General features: G+C 58.5%; 2 protein-coding genes across 2 annotated transcripts; both read right to left on the bottom strand.

Annotated features, from left to right (window-relative positions):
- Positions 1 to 1,550: 1,550 nt before the first annotated feature.
- Positions 1,551 to 10,670, bottom strand: LOC141477883 (synaptophysin-like protein 1). The gene is made up of 5 exons (XM_074167056.1): positions 10,602 to 10,670; positions 6,779 to 6,897; positions 5,210 to 5,420; positions 2,308 to 2,484; positions 1,551 to 1,667 (listed from the first exon to the last, which is right to left on the bottom strand). Exons 1-5 carry the CDS (start codon positions 10,668 to 10,670, stop codon positions 1,551 to 1,553), a joined length of 693 nt encoding a protein of 230 aa, XP_074023157.1.
- A 1,676-nt stretch (positions 10,671 to 12,346) lies between these two features.
- Positions 12,347 to 20,005, bottom strand: CTU1 (cytosolic thiouridylase subunit 1; the record flags this gene model as incomplete). Its single annotated transcript, XM_074167055.1, has 4 exons — positions 12,347 to 12,757; positions 13,955 to 14,049; positions 19,422 to 19,809; positions 19,880 to 20,005. Coding segments are annotated over 4 exons (1,020 nt in total), but the record flags the coding sequence as incomplete, so codon positions are not given.
- Between the last annotated feature and the right edge of the window lie 712 nt (positions 20,006 to 20,717).

Raw genomic sequence — 20,717 nt, 5'->3', positions numbered from 1 at the left:
GTCAAGTCAAGTCTTGAAGGAGCCAATCACCACGTCCCGCCCACCCAACCGAAGCCACCGACCAATCACGGCCTCGATCAAGGCTTTGGGCTGGGCCAATCAGAAAAAGCCACTCTAGATGTCCTCCAACCCAACCACCAATGGTCAGCTCCGCATCTGACCAGCCATCGATGGTCTTGGCCAACTCAAGTCTTGGCCAACTTGAGGAAGGTTCTACCAAGGTCAACGGCAATCGGCCAATCAGGGCTCGGTCCACGCCCACCCAGGGATGACCAATCCCAGGGCTGGACCTCCAAGCTACCACCAATGATAAACCGAGGTCTTCAAGAAGATCAACCCAACCAATGGTCAATTGCGGTCTTCAAGATTAACCCAACCAATGGTCAACCATGGTCTTGACCAACCCGACCAGTTTCCACCCAGTACAACTGGGATGGATCAGTCCAGGATGGGTCAAACCCCACCAGTGATGTCCAACCCCAGGGATGGACCACCAAGCAACCACCAATGGTCAAACGAGGCCTCCAAGGAGATCAACCCAACCAATGGTCAATCAAGGTCTTCAAGATCCACTCAACGGTCAACCACGGTCTTGACCAACCCGACCAGTTCCCACCCAGTACAACCGGGACGGACCAGTCCTGGACTGGTCCAATCCCACCAATGATGACCAACCTCAGGACTGGACCACCAAGCGACCACCAATGGTCAACTGAGGCCTCCAAGAAGATCAACCCAACCAATGGTCAACCATGGCTTTGACCAACCCGATCGCTTCCCATCCAGTACAACTGGGATAGACCAGTCCAAGACTGGTCCGACCCCACCAGTGATGATCAACCCAAGGTCTGGACCACCAATGATCAACCAAGACCTCCAAGAAGATCAATCCAACCAATGGTCAACCATGGTCTTGACCCACTTGATCAATCCCTACGTGGCACAAGAGGCCAGAGAAGGTCCCAGTTGACACCAGTCGAGGTCCCAGTGACCTCATCTCCTACAGACCCACCTCCATCCTCACCCCCGGTGGCCAACTGGAAGGAGCCAAAGCCACCCAACCGATGGCCCAGGGGCTACCACCCAACCCAGGAGGTGGCCACCACCCAACCCAGGACAGTGACCACCACCCAACCCAAGGAGGTGGCCACGCCCCAAACGGTGGCCCAGGGACCACCCCCCAACCCAAGGACGTGGCCACCACCCAATCCAGGCCATGGCAACCACCCAACCCAAGGTGGTGGCCACCACCCTGAGGAACACCTTGACCTTCTCCTTCCTCCTCCCGTGACCTCACTGGCACCTCCCAACAGCCAATAAAATAAGCTTAAAAAAAAACCCACAACCCAGCCCAAAATGCCCCAAAACACACCAAATTTTGCAAAACCCCCCAAAACACCCCAAAAACACCAAAAAAACAACCCAAAACCCCCCAAAACCCCCAAAAAAGGGGGTCTGGTGGCATCTCCCAGGAAAAGGGCCCTGAGACAGCGCCGGGGACAAGCAGGAGGTGGAGAAGAGGATGATGGGAAGGGGGGGTGAGGGAGGGGTTACATGGGGGCGGGGCCTGGGGCGGCGGGGGGAGGGGCGGGGCGGTGGAAGTTGGTCTCCTTGTAGACGAACCAGGAGCTGCCGAGCCAAAGGACCAGGTTGAGAAAGCCGAAGATCTGGGGGATGAAGAGGAGGAGATGAGAAGGGTCACCATCAAATCCTGCCTCAGTTCCCCCCCCACCCCGCGCCCCCCAGAAGCCACCAAACCCCCCCCAGATACCACCAAGATCCACCCACCAGCCCCCCAACGTCCAACTCCATAATTGAGCCTTGGTTTCTTCAAGGTTCCTCGAGGTTCCTGGCCTTCAGGATGTTCCTCAACCACCAGAACTTCAAGAGGTTCCTCAACCCCTTGGTCCCTCAACCCCCTTGGACCTCCAAGAGGTCCCTCAAGCCCCTGACCTCCAAGAGGTCCCTCAAGCCCTTGGACCTTCAAGGGCTTCCTCAAGCCTTTAACCCTCAAGGGGTTCCTCAAGCCCTTGGACCTTCAAGGGGTTCCTCAAGCCCTTGACCTCCAAGAGGTTCCTCAACCCTTTGACCTTCAAGAGGTTCCTCAACTCCTTGGACCTCCAAGAAGTTCCTCAACTCCTTGGACCTCCAAGAGGTTCCTCAACTCCTTGGACCTCCAAGAGGTTCCTCAACTCCTTGGACCTCCAAGAGGTTCCTCAAGAGATTCCTCAACCATCTGACCTTCAAGAGGTCCCTCAACCACCACCCCCCAGCTCAGCTGTGTCCCACTCCACCCCGAAGACCCACCACAGAGACGTTGAGGGACCCCATGGGGGTGACCCCCGCGGGGAAACAGGCCACGGCGGGGGGCTGGCAGTGGGGCAGGGGGGCCCTCGTGGAGGTCTTGACGTCCGTCAGGGCCTTGGCCCAGGCTGAGGAGCTCACCAGCCACAGGAAGGAGAAGGCCACAGTGGCCAAGAAGTCCTGAAGGGGAGGACATCAAAGGAGAGTTAAGGGGGACCCCAAAAATGAGGGAGGAACAGGGGGGAGGGAGATGTGGGGCACCCAAAAAGCTGGGGGGCCGGAGAGGACGATCGTGGTGGACCCCCAAGTTCTACAGACTTGGGGAGGATCCCAAAACTTGAGGGGCAGAAGAGGACAATCGTGGTGGACCCCAAAGTTCTATGGACTTGGGGGGAACCCCAAGACTTGGGGGGCTGGAGAGGACAATCGTGGTGGACCACCAAGTTCTACAGACTTGGGGGGGACCCCAAAACTTGGGGGGCAGGAGAAAACAATCATGGTGGACCCCCAAGTCTCAGACCTGGGGGGGACCCCAAAACTTGGGGGACAGGAGAGGACAATCGTGCTGGACCCCCAAGTCTTAGACCTGGGGGGGGATCCCAAAATTTGGGGGGCTGGAGAGGACAATCCTGGTGGACCCCCAAGTTCTACAGATCTGGGGGGGACACCCCAATTCTTGCCCCCAGGGCCTAGGTTGTCCCTTCTTCTCCCCCCCCTCCCTCCCACAAATTTGGGGTGAAAAATGGGGTATTGGGATCTGGGTGGGTGGGGAACCCCCCCAAAATTTGGGGGGGACACTTACCCCGTGTCCTGTCCACGGCAGCAGCAGGAGATAAGTTCAGAGGTGGGTTATTGACCCCCCCAAAAGGTCCCCCCACCTCCCAAAGCCCCCCCCTCCCCGGGTCCCTCGCCCCACATATGGGGGGCAGGACTAAGACTATAAGTCTCATGATGTCCCACAAGGGGGTGGGGAACCCCAAAGGGTGATGGGAGTTGGAGACCAAGGCATGGGGGGCCACCTCGGGGAGAACCTACAGGGTACTGGGGGAGCTGTGGGTCAACCAGATGGGTTTTCACCCAACCATGGGGTAGGGGGTGGGAGCAGAAGACCTTGATGGGTGGGTGGGTGGAGAAAACCTGGGTAAGTGGATGGATGAAGAAGACCTGGATGGGTGGGTGAAGAAGACCTGGATGGGTGGGTGAAGAAGACCTGGATGGAGGGATGGAGAAGATCTGGATGCGTGGAGAAAACCAGGATGAATGGATGAAGAACATCTGGGTGGATAGAGAAGACCAGGATGGGTGGATAGAAAAGATCTGGGTGGATGAAGAAAATCTGGGTGGATGGAAAACACCTGAGTTGGTGGGTGGGTGGGTGGATGGATGGATGGATGGATGAATGGATGGATGGATGGATGGAGAAGACCTGGACGGGGGGGTGGAGAAAACCAGGATGGAAAAATGGATTGAGAAGACCTGGATGGGTGGATAGAGAAGATCTGGATGGATGGATGGATGGATGGATGGATGGATGGATGGATGGATGGATAAGACCTGGACAGGGGGGTGGAGAAAACCAGGATGGAAAAATGGATTGAGAAGACCTGGATGGGTGGATAGAGAAGATCTGGATGGGTGGGTGGACAAATGAAGAAGACCTGGATGGGTGCATGAACAGATGGAGAACACCTAGGTGAGTGGATGGATAGAAAAGACCTGGATGGGTAGAAAAGACCAGGATGGAGCAATGAAGAAGATCCGTGTGGGCAAAGAAGACCTGGGTGGGTGAAGAAGACCAGGATGGAGGAATGGAGAAGATCTGGATGTGTGGAAAAGACCAGGATGAAAGGATGGAGAAGACTTGGGTAGATGAAGAAGACCAGGATGGAGGAATGCAGAAGATCTGGGTGGATGGAGAAGACCAGGACGGAGGGATGGAGAAGACCTGGGTGGGGGGACAAGACCAGGATGGAGGGATGGAGAAGATCTGGATGTGTGGAGAAGACCAGGATGAAAGGATGGAGAAGACCTGGGGGGATGGAGAAATGAAGAAGACCTGGGGGGATGGAGAAGACCAGGACGGAGGGATGGAGAAGATCTGGGTGGATGGAGAAGACCTAAGTTGGTGGATGGATGGATGGATGGATGGATGGATGGATGGATGGAGAAGATCTGGATGTGTGGAGAAGACCAGGATGAAAGGATGGAGAAGACCTGGGGGGATGAAGAAATGGAGAAGACCTGGGGGGATGGAGAAATGGAGAAGACCTGGGGGGATGGAGAAATGGAGAAGACCTGGGGGGATGGAGAAGACCAGGACGGAGGGATGGAGAAGATCTGGGTGGATGGAGAAGACCTAAGTTGGTGGATGGATGGATGGATGGATGGATGGATGGATGGATGGATGGATGGAGAAGAAGACCTCGGTGGGTGGAGAAAACTTGGATGGGTGAAGACCTTGGTAGGTATGTAGAGGGATGGAGAAGACCAGGATGGATGGAGAGAGAAGACCTGGGTGGGTGAAGAAAACCTGGGCGAGTGGGTGAAGGGATGGAGAAGACCTGGGTGACTGCGTGGTGGGATGGAGAAGACCAGGATGGAGGAATGAAGAACACAAGGATGGACATACGGAGGGATAGAGAAAACCAGGATGGATGCATGGATGAACAAGACCAAGATAGATGGATGCAGAAAACCAAGATGGATGAAGACCAAGGCGGACGAAGAAGACCAAGGCGGACGAAGAAGACCAAGGCGGATGAATAGATACGTGGATGGATGGATAGATGGATGAAGACCAGGATGGATGAAGAACATCAAGATGGATGAAGAACACCAGAATAGATAGATGGATGAAGACCAAGATGGACACATGGACAGACGGAGAAGACCAGGATGGACTCACCACCAGGGGCAGCTTCCCACCAGCCCCACGGTAGAGGTGGAGGTAGCCCAGGTAGAGGCCGAGGGCCACCATGCTGTAGAGGAAGGCCAAGACGGCCACCGTCACGAAGAACTGGGCCGAGGAGGAGAAGTCGCCCACCAGGTGGACATCTTCTGGCCACGTCTTGTTACACAGGTTGGTCAAGGAAGGCGTGAAGACGGCGTGGTTCAACCTGGAGAACGCCAAGGTGGTGGCTCAGAAGATCCTCTCCTACCCGCGTCCCCACCCCAAGGTCCTCCAATCGTGTCCTACAGATGTTGGTTGGACGCCTCTATGGATCTCACCCAACGTCCACCTCCCTCCTTTTCATCATCTACCTTGAAGAAGACATTCTTGTCCTCTCCTCGACCCTCAAACATCTCCAGAGCTTTGGGTTGGCCAACTGGAGACCTCTCCAACCCACCTCCTCCTTCTGTTCTCCACCCCATCTGTATTTGAAGGACCTTCTTGGACCTTCCCAGATCTCCACTGTCCAACACTCATGTTCTACGAGTTCTGATTGGCCAACCCTAAACCTCTCCAACCCAACTCTTCCTTCTTTTGTCCACCCCATCCATCTTTGAGGGATCTTCTTGGACTTTCAACCACCTCCAGACCTTTCTCAGACCTCCATTGTCCATCGCTCCTGTCCTACAAATTCTGCTTGGCCAACTCTAGACCTCTCCAACCCAACTTGCGTTTTTCTTCTCCTTCCCCTCCGCTTTTGATCGACTTTCTAGATCTTCTTGGACCTTCTTGGGCCTTCAACCAACTCCAGACCCTTCTCAGACCTCCATTGTCCATCGCTCCTGTCCTACAAATTCTGGTTGGCCAACTCTAGACCTCTCCAACCCAACTTGTGTTTTTCGTCTCCTTCCCCTCCGCTTTTGATCGACTTTCTAGATCTTCTTGGACCTTCTTGGACCTTCAACCACCTCCAGACCCTTCTCAGACCTCCATTGTCCATCGCTCCTGTCCTACAAATTCTGGTTGGCCAACTCTAGACCTCTCCAACCCAACTTGTGTTTTTCTTCTCCTCCCCCTCCACTTTTGATTGACTTTCTAGATCTTCTTGGACCTTCTTGGACCTTCAACCACCTCCAGACCCTTCCCAGCACCCCACTGGCCAACCCCCACGTCCTCCAGCTTCCGGTTGGCCAACCCTAGGCCTCCCCAACCCGACTGTTCCTTCTCCTCCCCGTCCATCTTTGAAGGACCTTCTTGGACCTTCAACCATCTCCAGTCCCTTCCCAGACCTCCCTTGGCCACGCCCCCACCCAGCTGCTGATTGGCTTACACATGACCCCACCCCCCCCAAGAGATCCCATTGGCTCCTCCAGACCCCGCCCACCAGCCCCACCCCTCCGATTGGCCAACCACGTGGTTCCTCCCACCACCACCCACTCCCCCCCCCCCCCCCCCGAGGCTCCCCCCCCCGATCTGACCAATCAGATCTTCGGGCTGCCCCCCTCACTCCCCCCCCCCCCCCCCGAGGCTCCGCCCACCTCACCCTCCCATCGGCCAATCAGCAGGGAGGTGGGAGGGGCTTACCGGAAGGGGTAGGCGAAGGAGGCGGTGACGGTGGCGTTTGATTGGCCGTTGCAGCTGATGCGGAAGGAGACGGCCCCCCCGTAACCCCCGCAGGTGGCGAAGGCGAAAATGGAGAAAAACTGGCAAAAAAAGGTCAAAAAAGGAGATTTTTCCCCCAAAAAATAATTAAAAAAATTCATTAGGGAAAAATCCCCCCAAAAAATTCTCCAGAAATTTGAATTTTGGGGGAAAAAATGAACAAAAAATGGGTTTAATATTAGTTTTTCAAATTTTGAAATTTTATTTGAATTTTCAAATCTAAACGGCCGGGAAAAAAATGGGTGAAAAAAGGGATTTCCACCCAAAAAATAATTTCAAAAAAATGCATTAGGCAAAAATCCCCCCCCAAATTCGAATTATTGGGGAAAAAATGAATAAAAAATAGATTTAATACTAATTTTTCAAATTTTTTAAATTTGCTTGAGTTTTCAAATCTAAGCGGTCGGGGGGAAAATAGGTCAAAAACAGGATTTTCACCCAAAAAATAATTCTAAGCAAATTTATTGGGGAAAAATCCCCCCCCAAATTTAAATTATTGGGGGAGAAATAAATAAAAAATGGATTTTAACATTAATATTTCAAATTTTGAAATTTTATTTGAATTTTCAAATCTAAACGCTCAGGGAAAAAATGGGCTAAAACCAGCATTTTCACCCAAAAATAATTTAAAAAAAAATTGTTGGCAAAAATCCCCCCCCCAAATCCCCCAAAACTTAAATTATTGGGGGAAAAAGAAATAAAAAAGGAATTTAATTTTCCAAATTTTGAAATCTTATTTGAATTTTCAAATCTAAACGGCCAGGGAAAAAATGAGTCAAAAGGAGGATTTTTTTTTTTTTTTTAAATTTTAAAAATTCATGAGGCAAAAATCCCCCCCCAAAAAAATCCCCCAAAATTTGAGTTATTGAGGGACAAATAAAAGAAATACCCATTTTTTTAATTCTAATTTTCCAAATTTTTCAAATTTTATTTGAATTCTTAAATCTAAACAGCCAAGGAAAAAACGGGTCAAAAGGGGGGTTTTCACCCAAAAATAATTTTAAAAATTCGCGAGGCAAAAATCCCCTAAATGTGAATTATTGGGGGAAAAATAAAGGAAATACACTTTTTTTTTAATTTTAATTTTCCAAATTTTTCAAATTTTATTTGAATTTTCAAATCTAAACAGGGAAAAAACGGGTCAAAAACGGAATTTTCACCCAAAAATAATTTTAAAAATTCTTGAGGCAAAAATCCCCCCCAATTTTGAATTATTGGGGGAGAAATAAGCAAATAATGGATTTTTTTTTAATTCTAATTTTTCAAATTTGCAAATTTTATTCCAATTTTTAAATCTAAACAGCCAGGAAAAAAACGGGTCAAAAGGGGGATTTCCATCCCAAAATAATTTTAAAAATTCGTGAAGCAAAAAGAAACCCAAAATTTGAGTTATTGGGAGAAAAATTAAGGAAATACACATTTTTAAATTTTATTTTTCCAAAGTTTGAAATTTTATTTGAATTTTCAAATCTAAACGGCCAGGGAAAAAATAGCTCAAAAGGAGGATTTTTCACCCAAAAATAGTTTTAAAAATTCGTGAGGCAAAAATCCCCCCGAATTTGAATTATTGGGGAAAAAATAAACAAAAAATGGATTTTTTTTAATTCTAATTTTTCAAATTTGTAAATTTTATTTGAATTTTTAAATCTAAACGGCGGGTCAAAAAAGGGGATTTTCACCCAAAAAATTAATTTGAGGAAAAGGTTTGAACTGTTTTTTTTTTTAAATTCCATTTTCCCATTTTAAATTTCACTTTTTTTAATTTCACTTTCACTTTTTCAACGTCTTTCCCGAATTTCCCTTTCCCTTTCTAAACTCGCCTTTTTCAAAATTTCACTTTCGCTTTTCCGCTTTTATCGGAAACTCCCTTTTTACTTTCCCAGCTCCGCTTTCGCTTTTCCAACTTCGCTTCCCTAAAAATCCCACTTTCGCTTTTCGAACCTTTTCCGAAATTTCACTTTCGCTTTCAAAATTCCCCTCGTTTCCTCCAATTTTAAAACTCCTTTTCACTTTCACTTTTCCCTTCACTTTTAACCCTAAAAACTCAAATTTTAATTGAACCCGGATTCCAGCGCAACCTCAGGAAGGCTCCCAGTCCCTCCCAGTTTCCCCCCAGTCCCTCCCAGTACATCCCAGTTCCCTCCCAGTAACACTCAGCCGCCTCGCAGTATATCCCAACCCCCCGCAACCCCCTCCCAGTCCATCCCAGTCCCTCCCAGTTGCCCTCCCAGTCCCTTCCCAACCCCCCCCAGTATATCCCAGTCCCTCCCAGTATACCCAGTGCCCCTCCCAGTCGCCCCCAGTCCCTCCCAGTAACCGCCAGTGCCATCCCAGTCCCCTCCCAACCCCCCCAAGTCCCCTCCCAGTATATCCCAGTCCCTCCCGGTATACCCAGTGCCCCTCCCACTGCCTCCCAGGAACCCCCAGTACCATCCCAATCCCCTCCCAGCTCCCCCAGTATATCCCAGTCTCCCTCCCAGTATATCCCAGTCTCCCTCCCAGTATATCCCAATCACCCCCAATCCCTCCCAGTAACCCCCAGAGCCATCCCAGTCCCCTCCCAGTATATCCTAGTCACCCCCAGTAACCCCCAGTGCCCCCCAAATCCCTTCCCAGTATATCTCAGTCGCTCCCAGTATACCCAGTGCCCTGCCCAGTCCCCTCCCAACCCCAAGTCCCCTCCCAGCTCCTTCCCAGCCCCCCCAGTAAGCTCCAGCTGCCTCCCAGCCCTCCCCAAATCCCCTCCCAGTATATCCCAGTCCCTCCCAGTATACCCAATGCCCCTCCCAGTCCCCCCCAATCCTCTCCCAGCCCCCTCCAGTATATCCCAGTCCCTCCCAGTCCCCTCCCAGTATGTCCCAGTCCCCTCCCAGTAACCCTCAGTGCTCTTCCCAGCCCCCCCCAGTATATCCCAGTCCCTCCAAGTATACCCAGTGCCCCTCCCAGTATATCCCAGTGCCATCCCAGTCCCCTCCCAGTTCCTTCCCAGCCCCCTCCCAGTGTATCCAGTGCCCCTCCAGTCCCTCCCAGTATATCCCAGTCCCTCCCAGTAACCCCCAGTGCTCCTCCCAGTCCCCTCCCAGCTTCTTCCCAGCCCCCCCAGTATATCCCAGTCCCTCCCACTATACCCAGTGCCCTTCCCAATCGCCCCCAGTCCCCTCCCAGTAACCCCCAGTGCTGCCCCAGTCCCTCCCAGTACACCCAGTGCCCCTCCCAGTCCCATCCCAGCCCCCCCCAGTATATCCCAGTCCGTCCTACTATATCCAGTGCCCCTCCCAGTAACGCCCAGTGCCGTCCCAGTCCCCTCCCAGTAACGCCACAGGCCCTCCCAGTACATCCCAATCCCCCCCAACCCCCTCCCAGTATACCCAGTGCCCCCCCGTCACCCCTAGCCCCCCCCCAGTATATCCCAGTCCCCTCCCAATATACCCAGTGCCCCTCCCAGTCGCCCCCAGTCCCCCTCCCAGTTCCTTCCCAGCCCCTCCCAGTATATCCTAGTAACCCCCAGTGCCGTCCCAGACCCTCCCAGTACACCTAGTGCCCCTCCCAGTCCCTTCCCAACCCCCCCCAGTATAACCCAGTCCCCTCCCAGTATACCCAGTGCCCCTCCCAGTCGCCCCCAGTCCCCCTCCCAGTTCCTTCCCAGCCCCTCCCAGTATATCCCAATCCCCCCCAACCCCCTCCCAGTATACCCAGTGCCCCCCCGCAGTCCTTCCCAGTGCTCCCAGTCCCTCCCAGTACGCACCCACTGGAGGCCCCGCACCAGCCCCAGCGGCTCCTTGGCGGGGCCCAGCTCCAGCCGCGGGCCCGACATCTTGCCTTCCCCCCCTTTCCCCCCCGTCGGCGCGCCGGAAATGACGTCAGCGCGCCGGTCGGAAAGGGGCGGGGCCGTGGCGCCGCCGCTCGGCTCGGCTCGGCAGCCAATGGGGCGCGCCGCCGCCTCATTTGCATATCCCGGCCCGCGGCCTCCGCCGATTCGCCTAGCGACACTGCCTCATTTGCATATCGGGGCCGGCGGCCTCCGCCGATTCGCTCCCCCCCGCGGTTCATTTGCATACGCAGCCCCGCCCCTGGCGCCTGCTTCATTTGCATACCGGCTCCCCATGCGGCTGCGGCGCCTTTTATTTGCATACCGAGTCCCGCCCCCTCGCCTACCTCATTTGCATATTCCGGTCCCGCCCCCTCCCCAGACCCTTGCGCGGCCGGCCCCTGCCCACCCCCTCTAATTTGCATAACCACGCCCCCTCTCCGCAGTTCATTTGCATACCCACCCCACTCCCCACGCTGCTGATTCCTCTTTAATTTGCATAGCCACGCCCCCCACGAGGCCTAATTTGCATAACATAACCCCAGCCCCCCCACCTCATTTGCATAACGAGCTCATTTAGACACGCCCTTTATTCACCATCCCCTCTCCGAAGAGCGGGGTCTCGTTTGCATAGCCACGCCCCCTCCATGCACTCATTTGCATACCTGGCCACACCCACCCCCCCCCCAAGCCCCACCCACTCCCCCGGGGAGGGGGGGGGCACTGATGACATCCCAGCTCCCATTGAGGGGGCGTGGCTTTGGGAGGATGTGGGCGTGGCTTAACCCCCGAGCCACGCCTCCCATCCGTTGACCACGCCCCCCCTCAGGCCACGCCCACCCACCCCCTCAGAAGTCCCAGATGTTGAGGGCCCCCCGCACCCGCCCCACCCCCACCACCCGCCGAAGCCCCGCCCCCCCGGCCCCGCCCACCACCTCCACCTCGGCCACGCCCCCTCCACCCCGGCCACACCCACGGCGGCCGCTAGCCCCGTGGCTACCATCCCCATGGCAACAAGCCCCAGGGCCACTAGCCCCACGGCCACCATCCTGGTGGCCACCGTCCCCATGGCTACCATCTCCATGGCAACAAGCCCCACGGCCACCATCTTGGTGGCCACCAACCCCGTGGCAACAAGCCCCAGGGCCACTAGCCACACGGCCACCATCCTTGTGGCCACCAACCCCACGGCAACAAGCCCCATGGCCACCAACCCCACGGCCCCCAACCTCGTGGCCACCATCCTGGTGGCCACCAACCCCATGGCCACCATCTCCAGGGCCACCAACCCCGTGGCCACCATCCTGGTGGCCACCAAGCCCATGGCAACAAGCCCCATGGCCACCATCTTGGTGGCCACCAACCCCATGACAACAACCCCCATGGCCACCAACCCCACGACCACTAGCCCCAGGGCCACCATCCTGGTAGCCAACATCCTGGTGGCCACCAACCCCGTGGCCACCATCTCCAGGGCCACCAACCCCATGGCAACAAGCCCCATGGCCATCACTCCCGTGGCCACCATCTTGGTGGCCACCAACCCCATGGCCACCAACCCCACAGCCACTAGCCCCATGGCCCCCAACCTCGTGGCCACCATCTTGGTGGCCACCAACCCCATGACAACAACCCCCGTGACCACCATCTTGGTAGCCACCCCCTTGACGGTCACCAGCCCAGAAGCCCTCCAGCTCGCTAGCCATCTCCACCGCCCGCTTGCCCAAACCCAAGCGAGGTAGCCCTTTCTCCAAGGAGGCCAGGAGAACGCAAGCCTTACAGAGCCCTTGGCTAGTAGCGAAGCCACACCTCCTACAACCCCCTAATTTTTTGGTAGCCACCTCGGGTCCCACCGCTAGCCGTCGACCCGAGTGACCCAAAGCGGCCACCGTACTGGCCCGGGTGGCTTCTAAATCTTTGAGGAGGTTCCTGGCGTGACCACGGTAAGCTTGAGGTGAGTAGCCACATTCGGTGCTGAAGTAGTCCAAGCCCTTGAAGTGGGCGTAGAGGACGATCTCCTTCTCGTAGGCGTGTCTCAAGGGCTTGCAACGGGGGACGGCTGGCCACGGGGTGGCCACCGGTGGCCCGGAGACCTTGAGGTGGCCACCTGGTGGTGGGGTGGCCACCGGGAAGGGAGCGGTGGCCGGTGAGATCTTCCGGGCGGTAGGAGAGGGCGTGGGAACGCGCCCGGAGGTTGGGGTGGCCACTAAAGGGGTGGTGGTGGCCACCGTGGGGTTCGTGGTGGCCACAGGGACTGTCACGGTGGTCTCCGTGGAGGTCTTGGTGGTCTCCATGGCGGTTTTGGTGGCCACCGTGGGCTTCGTGGTGGCCACAGGGACCGCAGGGACCTCCATAGCGGCCTCCACAGAGTCCTTGGTGGCCACCATGGTGGTGTTGGTGGTCTCAGTGGCCACCATGGAGTCCTTGCTGGCCACCACGGTGGTGTTGGTGGCCTCCATGGTGCTCTTGGTGGCCTCCATGGGGTCTTTGATGGCCACCGTGGGCTTCGTGGTGGCCACAGGGACCGCAGGGACCTCCATAGCGGCCTCCACAGAGTCCTTGGTGGCCACCATGGTGGTGTTGGTGGTCTCAGTGGCCACCATGGAGTCCTTGGTGGCCACCATGGTGGTGTTGGTGGCCTCCATGGTGCTCTTGGTGGCCTCCATGGGGTCTTTGATGGCCACCGTGGGCTTCGTGGTGGCCACAGGGACCGCAGGGACCTCCATAGCGGCCTCCACAGAGTCCTTGGTGGCCACCATGGTGGTGTTGGTGGTCTCAGTGGCCACCATGGAGTCCTTGGTGGCCACCATGGTGGTGTTGGTGGCCTCCATGGGGTCTTTGATGGCCACCATGGGCTTCGTGGTGGCCACAGAGGCCGCAGGGACTTCCACAGTGGTCTCCACAGAGTCCTTGGTGGCCACCATGGTGGTGTTGGTGGCCTCCATGGGGTCCTTGGTGGTCCACATGGGGTTCTTGGTGGCCTCCGTGGTGGCTTTGGTGGCCACCGTGGGCTTCGTGGTGGCCACAGAGGCCGCAGGAACCTCCACGGTGGTTTCCATGGGGTTCTTGGTGGCCACCATGGAGATCTTGGTGGCCCCCGTGTTGGTTTTGGTGGCCTCCACGGTGGTCTTGGTGGCCTCCACAGGGTTCTTGGTGGCCCCCATGGACTTCTTGGTGGCCACGGACCTCTTGGACCCCTTTCTGGGGCTCTTGGTGGCCTCAGTGGCCTCCCCTGGGGCCGTGGTGGCCCCGGTGGCCTCAGTAGCCACCTCGGTGGCCTCGGTAGCCACTCCGGTGGCCTCGGTGGCCGCACGACGGAGCCGGGCCACGTCCCCGCGCAGGAAGTTCATGAGGACGGTCTCAGCGATGTCATCGGCGTTGTGACCTGGGGGATGGCCAGCGTCTCCCAGTGCCTCCCAGTATCTCCCAGTGCCTTCCCAGTGACCCCCAGTTCCCCTCCCAGTATCCCCCAGTGCTCCCCAGTTCCCCTCAAGTCCCTCCCAGTATCTCCCAGTGCCTCCCAGTGACCCCCAGTGCTCCCCAGCCTCTCTCCAGCACCTCCCAGTATCTCCCAGTGACTCCCAGTTCCCCTCCCAGTATCTCCCAGTGCTCCCCAGTTCCCCTCGAGTCCCTCCCAGTATCTCCCAGCGCCCTCCCACTATCTCCCAGTGCCTCCCAGTGACCCCCAGTTCCCCTCGAGTCCCTCCCAGTATCTCCCAGTGCCTTCCCAGTGACCCCAGCGCTCCCCAGTCCCTCTCCAGCACCTCCCAGTGACTCCCAGTTCCCCTCCCAGTATCTCCCAGTGCTCCCCAGTCCCCTCGAGTCCATCCCAGTATCTCCCAGTGCCTCCCAGTGACCCCCAGTGCTCCCCAGCCTCTCTCCAGCACCTCCCAGTGACTCCCAGTTCCCCTCCCAGTATCTCCCAGTGCCTCCCAGTGCTCCCCAGTTCCCCTCGAGTCCCTCCCAGTATCTCCCAGTGCCTTCCCAGTGACCCCCAGTGCTCCCCAGCCTCTCTCCAGCACCTCCCAGTATCTCCCAGTGACTCCCAGTTCTCCTCACAGTATCTCCCAGTATTTCCCAGGGTTCCCCAGTTCCCCTCGAGTCCCTCCCAGTATCTCCCAGTGCCTCCCAGTGCTTCCCAGTTCCCCTCGAGTCCCTCCCCGTGCCTTCCCAGTGAACCCAGTGCTCCCCAGTCCCTCTCCAGCACCTCCCAGTGACTCCCAGTTCCCCTCCCAGTATCTCCCAGTGCTCCCCAGTCCCCTCGAGTCCATCCCAGTATCTCCCAGTGCCTCCCAGTGACCCCCAGTGCTCCCCAGCCTCTCTCCAGCACCTCCCAGTATCTCCCAGTGACTCCCAGTTCTCCTCACAGTATCTCCCAGGGCTCCCCAGTTCCCCTGGAGTCCCTCCCACTATCTCCCAGTGCCTTCCCAGTAACCCCCAGTGCTCCTTCGCCCCAGTCCCTCTTCAGCACCTCCCAGTGACTCCCAGTTCCCCTCCCAGTATCCCCCAGGGCTCCCCAGTTCCCCTCGAGTCCCTCCCAGTATCTCCCAGTGCCTCCCAGTATCTCCCAGTGCTCCCCAGTTCCCCTCGAGTCCCTCCCAGTATCTCCCAGTGCCTTCCCAGTGACCCCAGCGCTCCCCAGTCCCTCTCCAGCACCTCCCAGTGACTCCCAGTTCCCCTCGAGTCCCTCCCAGTATCTCCCAGTGCCTTCCCAGTGACCCCAGCGCTCCCCAGTCCCTCTCCAGCACCTCCCAGTGACTCCCAGTTCCCCTCCCAGTATCTCCCAGTATCTCCCAGTGCTCCCCAGTCCCCTCGAGTCCATCCCAGTATCTCCCAGTGACTCCCAGTTCTCCTCACAGTATCTCCCAGGGCTCTCCAGTTCCCCTCGAGTCCCTCCCAGTCTCTCCCAGTGCCTTCCCAGTGACCCCAGTGCTCCCCAGTCCCTCTCCAGCACCTCCCAGTGACTCCCAGTTCCCCTCCCAGTATCTCCCAGTACTCCCCAGTTCCCCTTGAGTCCCTCCCAGTATCTCCCAGTGCCTTCCCAGTGACCCCCAGTGCTCCCCAGTCCCTCTCCAGCACCTCCCAGTGACTCCCAGTTCCCCTCCCAGTATCTCCCAGTGCTCCCCAGTTCCCCTTGAGTCCCTCCCAGTATCTCCCAGTGCCTTCCCAGTGACCCCCAGTGCTCCCCAGCCTCTCTCCAGCACCTCCCAGTGACTCCCAGTTCCCCTCCCAGTATCTCCCAGTGCCTCCCAGTGCTCCCCAGTTCCCCTCGAGTCCCTCCCAGTATCTCCCAGTGCCTTCCCAGTGACCCCCAGTGCTCCCCAGCCTCTCTCCAGCACCTCCCAGTATCTCCCAGTGACTCCCAGTTCTCCTCACAGTATCTCCCAGGGCTCCCCAGTTCCCCTGGAGTCCCTCCCACTATCTCCCAGTGCCTTCCCAGTAACCCCCAGTGCTCCTTCGCCCCAGTCCCTCTCCAGCACCTCCCAGTGACTCCCAGTTCCCCTCCCAGTGCCTCCCAGTGACCCCCAGTTCCCCTCGAGTCCCTCCCAGTATCTCCCAGTGCCTTCCCAGTGACCCCAGTGCTCCCCAGTCCCTCTCCAGCACCTCCCAGTGACTCCCAGTTCCCCTCCCAGTATCTCCCAGTGCTCCCCAGTTCCCCTCGAGTCCCTCCCAGTATCTCCCAGTGCCCTCCCACTATCTCCCAGTGCCTCCCAGTGACCCCCAGTTCCCCTCGAGTCCCTCCCAGTGCCTTCCCAGTGACCCCAGTGCTCCCCAGTCCCTCTCCAGCACCTCCCAGTGACTCCCAGTTCCCCTCCCAGTATCTCCCAGTGCTCCCCAGTCCCTCTCCAGCACCTCCCAGTGACTCCCAGTTCCCCTCCCAGTATCTCCCAGTGCTCCCCAGTCCCCTCGAGTCCATCCCAGTATCTCCCAGTGCCTCCCAGTGACCCCCAGTGCTCCCCAGCCTCTCTCCAGCACCTCCCAGTATCTCCCAGTGACTCCCAGTATCTCCCAGTATTTCCCAGGGTTCCCCAGTTCCCCTTGAGTCCCTCCCAGTATCTCCCGGTGTCCTCCCAGTACCTTCCCAGTACCTTCCCAGTGCCTTCCCAGTGCCTTCCCAGTCCCTATCCAGCACCTCCCAGTGACTCCCAGTTCTCCTCACAGTATCTCCCAGTATTTCCCAGGGTTCCCCAGTTCCCCTCGAGTCCCTCCCAGTATCTCCCAGTGCCTCCCAGTGACCCCCAGTTCCCCTCGAGTCCCTCCCCGTGTCTTCCCAGTGACCCCAGTTCTCCCCAGTCCCTCTCCAGCACCTCCCAGTGACTCCCAGTTCCCCTCCCAGTATCTCCCAGTCCTCCCCAGTTCCCCTCGAGTCCCTCCCAGTATCTCCCAGTGCCTTCCCAGTGACCCCAGTGCTCCCCAGTCCCTCTCCAGCACCTCCCAGTGACTCCCAGTTCCCCTCCCAGTATCTCCCAGTCCTCCCCAGTTCCCCTCGAGTCCCTCCCAGTATCTCCCAGTGCCTCCCAGTGCTCTCCAGTTCCCCTCGAGTCCCTCCCCGTGCCTTCCCAGTGACCCCCAGTGCTCCCCAGTCCCTCTCCAGCACCTCCCAGTGACTCCCAGTTCCCCTCCCAGTATTTCCCAGTCCTCCCCAGTTCCCCTCGAGTCCCTCCCAGTATCTCCCAGTGCCTTCCCAGTGACCCCCAGTGCTCCCCAGTCCCTCTCCAGCACCTCCCAGTGACTCCCAGTTCCCCTCCCAGTATCTCCCAGTGCCTCCCAGTGACCCCCAGTTCCCCTCGAGTCCCTCCCAGTATCTCCCAGTGCCCTCCCACTATCTCCCAGTGCCTCCCAGTGACCCCCAGTTCCCCTCGAGTCCCTCCCAGTATCTCCCAGTGCCTTCCCAGTGACCCCAGTGCTCCCCAGTCCCTCTCCAGCACCTCCCAGTGACTCCCAGTTCCCCTCCCAGTATCTCCCAGTCCTCCCCAGTTCCCCTCGAGTCCCTCCCAGTATCTCCCAGTGCCCTCCCACTATCTCCCAGTGCCTCCCAGTGACCCCCAGTTCCCCTCGAGTCCCTCCCAGTGCCTTCCCAGTGACCCCAGTGCTCCCCAGTCCCTCTCCAGCACCTCCCAGTGACTCCCAGTTCCTCTCCCAGTATCTCCCAGTCCTCCCCAGTTCCCCTCGAGTTCCTCCCAGTATCTCCCAGTGCCTTCCCAGTGCCCCCCAGTGCTTCCCAGTCTCTTTCCAGCACCTCCCCATCACTCCCAGTGACTCCCAGTTCCCCTCCCAGTAGCTCCCAGTATCTCCCAGTCCACTCCCAGTGCCTCCCAGTCCACTTCTAACCCCTCCCATCGCCTCCCAGCCCCCTCCCAGCGCCTCACCGGTTCCTTACCAGTAGCCAACCAGTCCGCTCCCAGTAAGCGGGCCCCTCTCTCCAGCACCTCCCAGTCCCCTCCCACTCCACTCCCAGTCCACTCCCAGTGCTCTCCGGTCCCTCCCAGTCCACTCCTAACCCCTCCCAGCCCCCTCCCAGTCAATTCCCAGTCCACTCCCAGTGCCCCCCAGGCCTTCCCAGTCAATTCCCAGTCCCTCCCAGTCCACTCCCAGTGCCCTCCAGCCCACTCCCACTGCCTCCCAGTGCCTTCCAGTCCACTCCTAACCCCCCCCAGCCCCCTCCCATCATCTCCCAGTCCACTCCCAGTGCCTCCCAGTCCACTCCTAGTGCCTCCCAGTCCACTCCTAACCTCTCCCAGCCCCCTCCCGTCATCTCCCAGTCCATTCCCAGTGCCTCCCAGTCCACTCCCAGTGCCTCCCAGTGCCTCCCAGTCCACTCCTAACCCCTCCCATCGCCTCCCAGCCCCCTCCCAGCGCCTCACCGGTTCCTTACCAGTAGCCAACCAGTCCGCTCCCAGTAAGCGGGCCCCTCTCTCCAGCACCTCCCAGTCCCCTCCCACTCCACTCCCAGGTTCTCCCAGTGCCCCCCAGTCCCTCCCAGTCCACTTCCAGTGCTCTCCGGTCCCTCCCAGTCAATTCCCAGTCCCTCCCAGTCCGCTCCCAGTGCCCTCCAGTGCCTCCCACTCAATTCCCAGTCCCTCCCAGTCCACTCCCAGTGCCTCCCAGTCCACTCCTAACCCCTCCCAGCCCCCTCCCAGTCAATTCCCAATCCACTCCCAGTGCTCCTCACTCCCTCCCAGTCAATTCCCAGTTCATTCCCAATGCTCTCCAGTCCCTCCCAGTCAATTCCCAGTCCCTCCCAGTCCACTCCCAGTGCCCTCCAGCCCACTCCCAGTGCCTCCCAGTGCCTCCCAGTCCACTTCTAACCCCTCCCATCACCTCCCAGCCCCCTCCCAGCGCCTCACCGGTTCCTTACCAGTAGCCAACCAGTCCACTCCCAGTAAACGGGCCCCTCTCTCCAGCACCTCCCAGTCCCCTCCCACTCCACTCCCAGGTTCTCCCAGTGCCCCCCAGTCCCTCCCAGTCCACTTCCAGTGCTCTCCGGTCCCTCCCAGTCAATTCCCAGTCCCTCCCAGTCCGCTCCCAGTGCCCTCCAGTGCCTCCCACTCAATTCCCAGTCCCTCCCAGTCCACTCCTAGTGCCTCCCAATCCCTCCCAGTCCACTCCCAATGCCTCCCAGTCCACTCCTAGTGCCTCCCAGTCCACTCCCAGTGCCTCCCAGTCCACTCCCAGTGCCTCCCAGTGCCTCCCAGTCCACTCCTAACCCCTCCCATCGCCTCCCAGCCCCCTCCCAGCGCCTCACCGGTTCCTTACCAGTAGCCAACCAGTCCACTCCCAGTAAGCGGGCCCCCCTCTCCAGCGCCTGCCTCCTCCAGACCCCGCAGAAGGTGCAGCGGCTGCTGCCTCTCCCCAGTTTGGCTCCCAACTGGTCCACGCTCCAGCCGAAAAGCTCCCGGTGGGACAAAACCAGTAAAGGGAGGTCCCCCCTCCCCCGCCGGACGGCTCCCAGCGCCTCCTCCCGGTAGCCCTCGATGCCTTCGTCCACGGACACCAGTACCAACCGGTAACCCCAGCCCCGGCGCTGGTTTAACTGGGAGAGGAGGTGGGCGAGGACGGTGGAGTCTTTCCCCCCCGAGGCGGCGACGGCGATGGAGGAGCCGGGTTTTGGGGAGGCGGGGGGGGGATAAAAAAAGGGAGAAGCCTCCCCCCGGGTGTCGGTGGGGGGGGTGGGGGTCCCCGTGTGTCCCCCCCCCCTCGGTGACGTCACCGACGATGGCGCGGGCGGCTTCGGCCTCGAAGGCCTGGAGGAAACAGGGGCGGCAGAGGGGGGCGGCCGTGCGGGGGCGGCGGAGGGCGGCGGGGAGGGGGGCAGCGGGAGCAGCGGGGGGGCGCCATGGCTGGGGGGGGGGGGGAAGAGATAAAAAAAAAAGGGGGGGGGGTTAGTTTGGGGGGAGGGCACCCTATACGGGGGGGGGGGAGCCCATGGGGGGGGTCCCTATGTGGGGTGGGGGGGCGATGGGGGGGCACCCTGGGGGTGGGGAGGGGGGATTTGGGGGGTAAAATGGGAGGGGGGGGGGCAAGAGGAAAAAAAAAGGGGGGGGTTAGTTTGGGGGGGGCACACTATAAGGGGGGGGGGAAGCCCATGGGGGGGGTCCCTATGTGGGGGGGGGGGGCTGGGGGGCACCCTGGGGGTGGGGAGGGGGCATTTGGGGGGTAAAATGGGAGGGGGGGGGGGCAAGAGGAAAAAAAAAGGGGGGGGTTAGTTTGGGGGGGGGCACACTATATGGGGGGGGGGGGGGGGTCGCTATGTGGGGGGGGGGGGGGCTGGGGGGCACCCTGGGGGTGGGGAGGGGGGATTTGGGGGGGGGCATGGCTGGGGGGGTGGGAAAGGGGGGGTAAAATGGGGGGGGGGGGGCAAGAGAAAAAAAAAGGGGGGGTTAGTTTGGGGGGGGCACCCTATATGGGGGGGGTGTCGCTATGTGGGGGGGGGGGGGGGGGCTGGGGGGCACCCTGGGGGTGGGGAGGGGGGATTTGGGGGGTAAAATGGGAGGGGGGGGGCAAGAGGAAAAAAAAAGGGGGGGTTAGTTTGGGGGGGGCACCCTATACGGG

The sequence above is a fragment of the Numenius arquata genome, unplaced genomic scaffold (genome assembly GCF_964106895.1).
Source record: "Numenius arquata unplaced genomic scaffold, bNumArq3.hap1.1 HAP1_SCAFFOLD_1236, whole genome shotgun sequence".
Lineage (NCBI taxonomy): Eukaryota > Metazoa > Chordata > Aves > Charadriiformes > Scolopacidae > Numenius > Numenius arquata.
This window is presented reverse-complemented; position numbering and strand designations above follow the sequence as displayed.

Coding starts and splice junctions, on each gene's coding strand:
- LOC141477883 (XM_074167056.1), bottom strand. CDS start 10,670: ATGTCGGGCCCGCGGCTGGAGCTGGGCCCCGCCAAGGAGCCGCTGGGG. Junction 6,898..10,601: donor TGGTGCGGGGCCTCCAGTGG/GTGCGTACTGGG, acceptor TTTTTTTGCCAG/TTTTTCTCCATTTTCGCCTT. Junction 1,668..2,307: donor GGTCCCTCAACGTCTCTGTG/GTGGGTCTTCGG, acceptor TTCATCCCCCAG/ATCTTCGGCTTTCTCAACCT.